At 34.7% G+C, this 11,536-nt stretch overlaps 1 protein-coding gene across 1 annotated transcript; it reads left to right on the top strand.

Moving 5' to 3' along the window:
- Positions 1-813: 813 nt before the first annotated feature.
- LOC126839778 (hexokinase type 2-like) lies at positions 814-2,241 on the top strand. Its single transcript, XM_050575186.1, has one exon. The coding sequence runs from the start codon at positions 814-816 to the stop codon at positions 2,239-2,241; it is 1,428 nt and encodes a 475-aa protein (XP_050431143.1).
- Positions 2,242-11,536: the final 9,295 nt, after the last annotated feature.

An 11,536-nucleotide genomic window follows, 5' to 3' on the forward strand; every position in this document is an offset into this window, starting at 1 on the left:
ATACTCTTTTCATCAAGACATCGTATATTTATTTAATCCATGATGTTAATCATAAGATTCTAGTAGTTGTAGAAATAATAATTAATAATTATAAGCTAATATTTTAATAAAAACAATCTTGCATTGTTTTGTTTTTGTCATTAGATTATAACTTACCGTTGTGATTAAAGGTACTAGTATTATTTTATTTTAAACTTATTTTGAGAATGATAAAGTGTATACCTAACGAGTTAGGTTATTTTAAACTATATGAATTTCGTAAAAATAATAGAAGTCATTAAAAACATCTAGCTTAAAAGTAAATAAAATGTGCCATTTTTTCCCTTTAGATTATTAATTTAGAGATAAATAGTACATTTTGCCTTTGTATTTTGTGCTTTTTTAGGAAACCTACTAATCTAGTGTATGAATATAATTAATGTATTGAAAGACTTGTATTTATTATAATTTAATAAATAATGTATTAAAAAATGTTAAACAGTTACTAGGACTTGAACATTTTAAATTTATTATAATATAAAATAATATAGAAAATGGTATTTCATATTCGGAGCGTCGCTTTTATGATTTAGATATTGTAGCACAGTGGCTTTAATTAAAATTGAATTCTAGCTAATAATTGTAATGTGTGCGCCTAATTATATGCCGGCTAAATAAAATAACCCGTTTGTATGGCTGGCCTGCATTCGGTGTTGAAAAAAACGTCTCACCATTGGAGACGCGGTTTAAACAAAATCAGTTCTATCAGAACAACCCATTGTATATAATTCCTATATTCATACATGTGTTGTACGTACAAATCGTGTAGATCAAATGAAATTCTTCGATGACGCGCTCGGCTGGATGAACCGGCTGTGCACTCCGAGGGTGTCGAGCTTGGACGCCCTACGCAGCACGGTGTTGGTGCCGAACAGCAAGCTCCGGGAGCTGTCGCGGCGTATGGCCAGCTGCATCGAAGACGGTCTGGGCAAAGACACACACGCCAGAGCCACGGTGAAATGCTTCCAGACTTACGTGCAAGACATGCCCACGGGTCTGGAACGGGGCACGTACTTGGCGCTGGACCTGGGCGGTTCCAATTTCCGCGTGTTGAAGGGCGAGCTGGGAATCAACAAGTATTTCTACATGGAGCAGGAGACGTACTCGTGTTCGCAGGACCTGATGACCGGCAGCGGCGAACACCTGTTCGACCACATCGCGGAGTGTCTGAAGAAATTCATCGACGCCCAAGGCCTGAACGACGGTGCCGAAGGGACGCCGCCGGCTAAGAGCAAATCGAAAAACAGGTCGCTGCCGGTGGGGTTCACGTTCAGTTTCCCCATGTCGCAGCGGAGCGTCGATTCGGGCGTGCTGACCAGGTGGACGAAAGGGTTCACCTGCGACGGCGTGGTAGACAATGACGTGGTCGAGCTGCTGCGCCGGTCCATCGCCAAACACGCGGGTCTCAGCGTCAGGATCTGCGCCATACTCAACGACACGGTCGGCACGCTCATGGCTTGCGCGTGGAAAGACCCCAAGACCAAACTGGGACTGATAGTGGGGACGGGATCGAATTGCTGTTACGTGGAGAAGGTCGACGCCATCGGCTTGTATGTCGGCGATCCGGACAAGGAACAGATGATCATCAACCTGGAGTGGGGCTCGTTCGGCGACAACGGAGAGCTTGAGGGGTTCCTCACGAAATACGACCAAGAGGTCGACGCCAACTCCGTGAACCCCAGACAACAGCTGTTCGAGAAGATGGTCTCGGGCATGTACCTGGGCGAGATATTCCGGCTGCTGCTGGTGGACATGGCCAAGGCGAATTTGATTTTCGACGGCAGGATACCCGAAGCGCTCCGGCGACGGAGGGGCATAACGACGGACGTCATCTCCAACGTCGAGAGGGACCCCCCAGGCTCGTACGGAAATGCCAGGGAATGTCTAAAGAAGTTCGGAATCGAAGCGACGGACCGCGACTTGGAGGTCATCCGGAACGTGGCCGAATGTGTGTCGAAGAGGTCGGCTCGGATGGTCGCCGCCGGACTGGTAGCAATACTGAATCGGATCGACGAGCCGGAAATAACGATTGGCGTGGACGGGTCGGTGTACCGGCATCATCCGCACTACCACAATATTCTGGTGGAGACTATTAACGAGCTGCTAGAAAACAAGAAGAAAATCAACGTTATTTTGTCGGAGGACGGCAGTGGACGAGGGGCGGCCGTCGTGGCAGCCGCAGTTTGTAAATCTAATCGTTAGTAGTCGAGATCGCCAGTTGTTATTCAGCTGTTAATTAGCTCCAAAATATTTTTGTTCTGCTGGCGAGTCGGCTTCCTTCCAGTCGGCATGACAGTCGTAAATAATTAACCTTAATTCGCCAAATGAATTCAGCAAGTCTAACAATGCCGTCTGCACCGCCGTTGAACGATCTGTCACAGTTTTCGTTGTATATTATATTGTTTTCCATTTATATATTATTTTCTGTTAAATACACCTTGTTCTATGTAATGGTTTTATGACAGTTTATGCAAATACCGGCAGCGAGCACCCCCATACGGTTATAATTCACCTAAATAATGACATAGCATTATTTCAACGGCATTCGGAGGGGAATTTTCAAAATTACCTTTCACATTCACTTGTATGTACTACAATCAGTATAATATTTAAAAAGGTATTTTCGCACCCTCATACCGTTCTATTAGAGTACATATCTTTCCGAATCGCATCCGACGACGAATGCGATAAATGTACAATATTTTATGGTAGCTATAGCATACCATATTGAAATTCCTCATTCGGCTCACAGCTCTCGGAAACAGTTTTAATAAACCCAAGCCGTATATGTATAGATATATATATACATTTTTGTTTTTTATTAAACAAAAAAGCATATTATTTCTCGTAGCTCTCTCGATTCAATCACGCTACACACCACCCCAAAGGGTTATCGGCCCACCCTTGCCTCGAGAACGTCCCGAAGCGGTCTGGCTTTATTTTTATTGGATTTTTATGAAATAATATCCTCGATCGTTTAGTGCACCTGCAGCCAGTGCGGCGACATGTGTAACGGCAATTAACAAACAATTTGTCAACGAAGACAATTTTAATGAAACGATATAATATTATATACACGGCGTTAACAGAATAAAAAAAAAAAGGGTTGTTTTTATAGCCGCGACAATTATAAAAAGGCAGCGAGGGATGTCGGACAATAGACCGACGATAATATTCAAATCACCACCACCTCCCCCCCCCCCCAATTTTGGATGTCGGCTAAGTCCGGCGATAAACGATCCCGTCGCTGCATTTGCATGTCGGATTTGGATACTAATCGTAAATTATTGCCGACGTGTTAATTTAATAAAACTCCGCTAAGTCGACGGTAATCGTTCGAAACAATACAATCGGGCTATCGTACACTGTGCGCATATGACACACAATATATTAATGACCAGCCTTTTGTGTTCATTATGGTTCAACTGTGGCGGTATTATTAGTTTTGGAAAAAGTGAGATCACAGTTTTTTGTGTTGCAATTAACTTTTATAGTTTATAACAACCCAGAAACAGTTTCCACTGGTTAAGACTTAAGTTAAATAAGGTACTATACTTTACCTAACCTATAACTGTATAATACTAAGATTTTATAAAATTGAATAATCTGCAAAATATTACCGAAAAAGTAAAGCGTTCTACATTTATGTTATCAACCTGCATTATTATTTTTTTTTTTTAAATAATTCTCTTTTTAAAATATTACATTTTTTCATAGTTTTTGAGAGAAAAAAAATGGTGTTTTTACCGTTAAACCACTTTAAAGTACCACATTCAAAATTGTATACCTGTGTAAATTTAGAATTCACATATTTTACTTAATTGGTTTGCACGAATCCGCACGTTTGATAGGCTTCATTAGCATGTTTGATACAATTTCTTAATATTTACCATTTTTAATAATTTTCAGAGCTCTATTAACTTTTTGGAACCTTATTGGTAGTAGTCAATATTTACAGTAAATTATTCTTAATCTAAAAAGTGTATTGAATACCTGTGTGTGTACTCCATTATTTGAGTTTTAAAAGTTGATTGAACTCTGTTGTAAGATAACACATTAACTAAAGTGTCTCCAAAAAGAAAGACTATACATTTTTCAATTATTCTTAAAGATTAAATGAGTGTCTTACGATAAAATTATCACTCTGTTTACATATTAGTCTTCGGTTTTGTCAAAGTACTTTTATAAAACATTTTATGGCTTATAAGAGTTTAAACTTAATCAAAAAATTTGGATATAGTTAAATATATCACAATAGAATACAAAAATAAGTCCATGGTTATCGGTAGCATTGGGTTATTTTATAGTACAATATATGTAAAATAAAGTTATGTATTTTGACTTACCAAATAGGTATTTACTTTAAAAAGTATTAAACAAATATTTAAAATACTAGAGAAGTATTCCAAGTACAATTAGTAGTTAATTAATTATTTTTTTTAAATATTTCTCAATCCAAAAGTATAGCGCATCCGAAACGCCTCTCTCGCACCAGGTCGTATCTCGTTTATTAGGTTTGATGAAATTATGTTTAAAATCAAAATCTCTTATTTTGAAATTAACAAGAGCGGGGTAGCTGTATGTAATTACATAATACTATTATTGGTCGACTGAATAGTAGTAATTTAAACGCTGTCGCCGTAAGACGGGTTTTTGCAGAGTTCATTTTAGTTAATTTAACTTAATCAGTTAGCTTGGCCGTCTTTTAATAAGTACTTTTACTTTTCGTACCGACACAATTGAAACTAATTAACAATAATTTTAGGAATGGCAAAAAACATAATATATTAAACTATAATACATTGTGAACTCAATGGTTTCACTCGATTCCCATTCCTTTTGGTAAAAAATACCATATCGGTCGTGGCCAACTGGAAGAGAATAATAATATGAAGAAAAAAAGGGTCGTGTACTCGTTTTGTGCATTGTAAACAGAGGCGGACCTGAACGGATGTTGATGTTGAAGGAAAAGAAAGGGTAACAATGTATAAACAAAGAAAAAGGATACAGAGTAGAAGTAATATAAAATAGATTATTTCTACATACACGTCGGCGTCTTGAAGAAGAAAAAAAGTAATGTAATTTCCAAAAAGGGACGTTTTTATTTATTTATTTTTAGTTAAGTATATCTTTTAGCCTCTACAGAGATGAGAGTGCCGAGATAGGCGTGCGCTACCGGGGTGTATCGATTTCGTCGTTGCGACGGGCTACTGGTCCGAGATGAACAACCGGATAAGAACATTATAAGAATAATAATAATGATGATGGTGATAATAACAATAGTACAAAAGGGTCGACTCTTGGGCGATAAGATTTCCTTTAAAAACGCACAATGCGATATGCAGTTTGAAATAACTGTCTCATCACTTCGCTTTGGGATGGCGCTTATAACATAATATTGTTACGGTATAGGTATAATAATAATATTATGTAAGTAGCCCCTGCCGGGTAGAAGGTAGGTACAAAAAAAAAAAAAAAGGTGTTTTAAAAAAAACATAAACAGTATTTACACGTGTTTTTCGAATACCTATTTACCTGTTGTGTCGGCTTCGTCAGTCTGGCAGCCGATCATCCGACAGACGGCGACCGGCGAGAAACGTTTCTTTTCCTATGTTAAATAAGTAAATAAAAAAAAATAGCAAATAGGTAGTAAGAATACAGTAGGTACTGTCTAAACCACCAGTAAGATATCCCGTAAAGTGTAGTCCAGTATCCACAGATATGCATCGAAACCAAAGTAGAACAAAATTAATGGTAAAGTTTGTTTAAAAATTTGTAAAATTATAATTGTATTCATATTAATTAAGACCGTTTACTAAATTAAAGACTAATAAACCCAAAATAACTTTTAACATTTTAGAATTTTAATAGTTTTTGAGATTTTCCGAAGAAAAAAAAAATTTTTGACAACAGATCAAAATGATAAATAATATGTTAAATTGAGGCGTATAGTTTAAAAACCAGCCAAGAGCAATTTTTGAAAATGTTCACAACTTACAAATACTTTCTTCGGATGGCGATTCTAAAACCAACCGAGATTTTTTCAACACAGTTTGAGTTAGTTATGATCTTTATTTGATGCTCAAAATACAATGTGGTCACTTAAAAAAAAAAAACATTGTTAGACTATTTTTTCATATGAACTACTATTATAATAAATATACCACAGTATTAAGGAGCAAGGGAAATAAATTCAATTAAATGATTAACTAATGAGTAATGAACAAAACAAAACACTTTGTTGGAAACGTATAAAATGATTATGTGTAAATAACAATTAATGTAAAAATTCTACAACTAAACTATACTTCGCCTTTGGAAATAAACCTAGCTCGAAACTTACTGAGAATTTTTAGATAATTTAAGTTTGTAGTTGACTGTTCATCAAAATCGCTCTATTATAGTAGTTTAAAAAGAATAAAATATATAAATAAAAAAAACTTTTTTAAAAACATGCTTTTCTAAAAATAGTAAAAAGTAAACTAAAAAGTAAAAAATAATTTTACTACAAGAAAAATTTACCGATCAATTGTAGAATTTTTTATTTAATATTTCTCTAATTACTTTGAAAACAACCGAAAATTAACTACAATTTTAAATAATGTTAAACATTTTGACTAAAAAGAAAAGCGTAGGCTCTATTCAACTAAGTCCAAATTCATTGAGTTAAGTATTATGAAATGTATGTGTCACATACTAATATTGAACCAAATTTAAATTACTAAAAAACTTACAACATAAAACATTATCTGATATATTTATTAGGGACTTACGTGGGTTGAACTTACGTGTTAGCGAGTTAAAGAAAAGCATGCAAAAAGCAAGGACATATAATATCAAAAATAGATACATATTTCCACCAGTTATTACACATAAACATGCATATACCCCCTTTTCCCTAGTTGGGAAAAAATATTTAGCTATTAGCTTATCGGACATATTTTTTTCCTGCCCTCAAATTGTGTGTATAATTTGAAGTACTCGAATTATATTATACGTAGGCACGTTGTATTATAATAAGATAACGAAGGTAACAGCTATGTAATTAGAGCTAAGAGATTAGTAATGGAAGTACCGAAAGCACCAGGGTCCTGCATTTGTATATTAAGACATATCCACGTTCCTGTGTCCATCCTGTGCATACTGATGCATTATCTTAGTCAATTTTCTAATTGCCGTGCGGGTATATTATCGCGCTGTATACGATAATTTGTATCTAATGTTAGAGGTGTTGTCGTGTAAAGCCGCCGACTCCTTGTCTAAAGACTAAGGGTCTGTTAACATATCCGAGCAACGGTCGGCACGCTGAATCGCTGGTCGCCGTTTTTTTTTTTTTTTTTGGGCGTGACACGGTCGTCGTCCGGACACAGTATATTAATTACGACCATGGGGCAATATGTCTGATATCACTACTATTGTAGTGTAAACGGTGCGGAGGGAGACTTGTGCACGCAATCTAACATCCCCCCAAAACAAATAGGCCGACAAAAGGATCGCTTGGTCACCCGTTCGTTTTGGATAGGCGTGACCGTCCGCGGACAATGCGCCGGCTAATGTAACACGTTGTGTAGAGTATAAAAGATGGAAAGGACAAAAAAAAAAACAAACTAAACCGGGTCATTTTTCTTGTATTCAAATGCCGTGTGATGGACCCGTCGGGCGAAGGCCGGTTATGAAACAATGAGAAGGCTATTTTTTAAATGTCGATTAATGTACATACAAAAATGGGCGTGTCGAACGCGTTAAAACACAGCGTGTGAATGTATAATTAGTTTAATTTTTTTTTTTTTTTTTGTGTTTCTTTTGCTGTCGCCTTTACGACCTTTTAACGTTTTTAACAAGCTTGTCGGATAGTACCTAATTGTTGTTGCATGGAAACCAGTCGCGTCACTATGGAACCCCGTTTTTACGAGCCCCAAGAAAAAACGTCGCGCCAACCGTTAAAAAATTGTGATTATTTAACAGACGTTATTTCATATAGGAGACTCATAGCTGTGTTAGGTAGACAGTCTAAAACGAGAAGAGGTAAAAAGAGTAACGGATAACAGAGCCAGCCCATTTATCGAGTCCAGTGCTTTTGCCCTGACCAACAAACGCCACAGATCTTGGGAAGTCAAACACAAACAAACTTTATTCAATGTTAACAAGTTGCAACCCAGAAATCGACTACGGTCAAAGTGTGATTTCTTTAACAGGTTTCTGAGAAAATATTATATACAATATTGGGGCGTTTTTCTCGATGTCCACTAAGAAGGGATGGACTTTTGTGGATTCTACCTGGAGTATATTATAGAAGCCCATTGGCAAAAGTCAAACCCTGTCGGTCTGTTGGCGCACACACTGCGTTATTCGGTCGACCGGTGTTCATATTATTACAGTTAACCGTCGGTATAGTAAAAATAATAATAATAAGCAGGTATGTATAATATATATATATATATATATATTGGGGTGATTAAACCGTCACGCTCAGTAAACCGGATAATAGCGCATAAACACTTTGTCGAGTACCCCGTTGGAACCTATATATAATTGTGTCCAAATGACGATCATCCGGCTATCAAATATTTTCCAATAGCGTTTCCGTTTGTCACTGACAGAGTCGTAAACGGCAGCAAAACGTGCATTGCGTGCTCCGAATCGACAGCCGGGTATTATATTAAGAAATAAACTCCCCGCCGGCCGTTTAAACACACATACACACAACAAAAGGCCGAAACGGTCGCCTGGATATACATTACAATGCGCGGTGTGATAATTGCTTAAGCCGTTCGGTATCTTCAGACCACTGTCGCCATTCGCCTGCTGTCCTAGGAACGACACAGGAGCAATTTTTTGGGGTGTGGAGAACTCGAGTTCCCAATTATTTTAATATTATACATACATGTTTGTTCTGAGGACCAAACAGCAGTAATCAAATGATAAAATTTGTCAATTGATCAATGCCAAATACCCTAAAAGATAATAAAGAGATACATTTTTGTGTTACTGCTGAACAAAATAATCAACAATTCGCCGACCATTGGGCTGTTTTGAAATCATCCCCGAAAGTGCGATGCTACCGCGCTACACCCTCTAATGTGGTAAATCTACCCCATGTCGCATGGAGCTTTGCTGTTAGCCCACTGCTGTGCAATGATGTTTCCATGGCAACTGAAATGGGAGAACGTGGTCGCTACCAAAAAGTCAATACAGGTATTAGGAGGCTCACAAAAATACTGCGCAACACAAACCGCTGTTTGAGTTTAAGCTCCCGGCACTGACCATTTACAGCCCTGTTGATATTTTTTTAATTGAAAGATATTTTTAAATAAAACAATCAACAAGTAAAGCAAACGACAATTGTACACAGGATGATTCCCTAACGGTTATGAATCATCTCAACAAATATTAGACTTTTTTTAATTAATATTTTTTATACTGTCACAGTTGTTAGTCCCCCTGAATTGAATTTTTTTTTACTATAGTAAAATCATATTCCTTATGTATTAAAATTTAAAACCATATTTGTATGAATTTTAAAATTTAGAACAGGAGCTGGAGTAATGTAGAATCTGTTTTTTATAAGCAAAAAAAAAGTTGTTTTATAATATTTGGAAAACAAATTGTCATGCCAGATAAATTCTGAGATTATTTTTTAATTCAGCAGAGTGAATAAAAAAAAAATTCCAGTTGAACTAAATTTAAAACAAATTATTCAAACGTATTGATCCCGCTGAAAATAATTTAAGACTGAATTTTTACAACTTTTAAGCTTTTAACTAACTGGTTTTCAGCACTATAGTGTATATAAAATTCATACAGTTCTATATTTTAATAATAGTTATGGTCTATGGAAATAAAATATGTAATTTACGTTTAGTTTTAAAACGTCTTGAAAACCATGTGTAATTTTTTTTACATTTGCTATTTAAAAAAAACGTTTTGGTTTTAAGAACTGTGAACTTTTATGTTCAAATGTTCATGTAAAATAATGTTTGTTATGGCGAATTATTAAAAACACTATTAATAGTTGTTCTATTTTTTTTATGAAACAATGTTTTAGTTTAAAACGAGAAACCAAATCTGTTGTGCCTTCTCTTAAGCTTAACCTACAAATCCTCAAAAAATAAAAAAAGGTTAATGCCCCTACCAAGAAAAGTAAGTTCTGCCATTTTTTGGGTAGATTACTTTTTAGGCTTCAGTTCGATTTTGAAATATAATATTAGGTATTCTAAAATGTTTATTGTATCATTTATATTTGTGTATTAATAAATTAAAATATGTCTTGTATATGTCGTTTTGAGTATGATTTTATTTCCAAACACAAAACTAAAAAGCGCTTTTTTCGTTTGCTGAATAGAAAATGTTTCTATTTCAAATATAATTATAAAGATTTGTAAAAGGCGATATAAAACGGAGGAGGATTTTTTTATTAATTTAACACCGAGAGTATAATAAGAGAGTAAATTTAAAATAAAGAACGTTTAACATAACTTTAATGTACTAATTTAATACTTTAAGTTAAATGTATTCATTACTAAGTGTAGCTTTTATTTTATATGTAATTTAAAATAAGGTATAAGAAATAAAATAAAATTGTAGCTATATAAAAAAAATTGTGGATATGTCAATTATTTTGGTAATATATTTAACATAATGTCAAATATAATATTTATGTAAACGATTTATATGTTTATTATAATGATATGTTTTATGAAATATATTTTCTAAATATTTTTAGCATATTATATGTTTAAAAAATATTGTAAGGTTTTTTTTAAATCATAACTTTAAGTTTTTACCAAAAACTTTTCTCTAGTAATAACACATAAAAATATGTTACTGCACATTATATTATTTTTAAATATAATTCGCAGAAATTATGACAGAAGTTAAAAATTGTTTTTAATTTTTTTATTGCAGTAAAATTTGTATATCAAATAATATTTTCACGATACTTTTTAATAATGAATTTTATACATTGTTGTCTGGATTTCATAATTATTCATCCCATAAACATAGTGTTTAACGGTTCAATTGAATTTGATAAAAGTCTTAAAAGTAATAACTTTTAATTATTAAAAAAAAAAAGGTAAAAACCATTTAAGTTGATTTACTGGGATTAAAAGTCTTAATGATATTACATTGACAATTAAATCTTAAGGCTAATCGATCTGAGAACATACAACTACTATATTATAAGATTATATTTTTTTATTATTTAGCCTCTTATTCCATAAGAAACACAACAAAACAAAAAACACCTGTGGGTCTTACACGTTTAAGTCCCTTTACTTGTATCGAATGTGTACAATCGGACAAGTTAATAACGAGAACGACATAAGTATAGTGTGCCTTCTCGTGTAATTTGTTGTTTTTTTTTTTAACATTTAGGCATTTAAAAAAATGATGATTCACCGGGTTTTGTAGAAAATATATTAGAGGGTAGAGTGTGACATACGGAAAAAAATGTTCCCTTTTATTGTTATTATTATTATCCCCTCGGCAAAAGGAC

Source organism: Adelges cooleyi, unplaced genomic scaffold, assembly GCF_023614345.1.
Source record: "Adelges cooleyi isolate 19-005CV unplaced genomic scaffold, UGA_ACOO_1.1 ACOO_flye_CR_arks_rails_tigmint_CR_PRNA_307, whole genome shotgun sequence".
Lineage (NCBI taxonomy): Eukaryota > Metazoa > Arthropoda > Insecta > Hemiptera > Adelgidae > Adelges > Adelges cooleyi.

Coding starts and splice junctions, on each gene's coding strand:
- LOC126839778 (XM_050575186.1), top strand. CDS start 814: ATGAAATTCTTCGATGACGCGCTCGGCTGGATGAACCGGCTGTGCACT.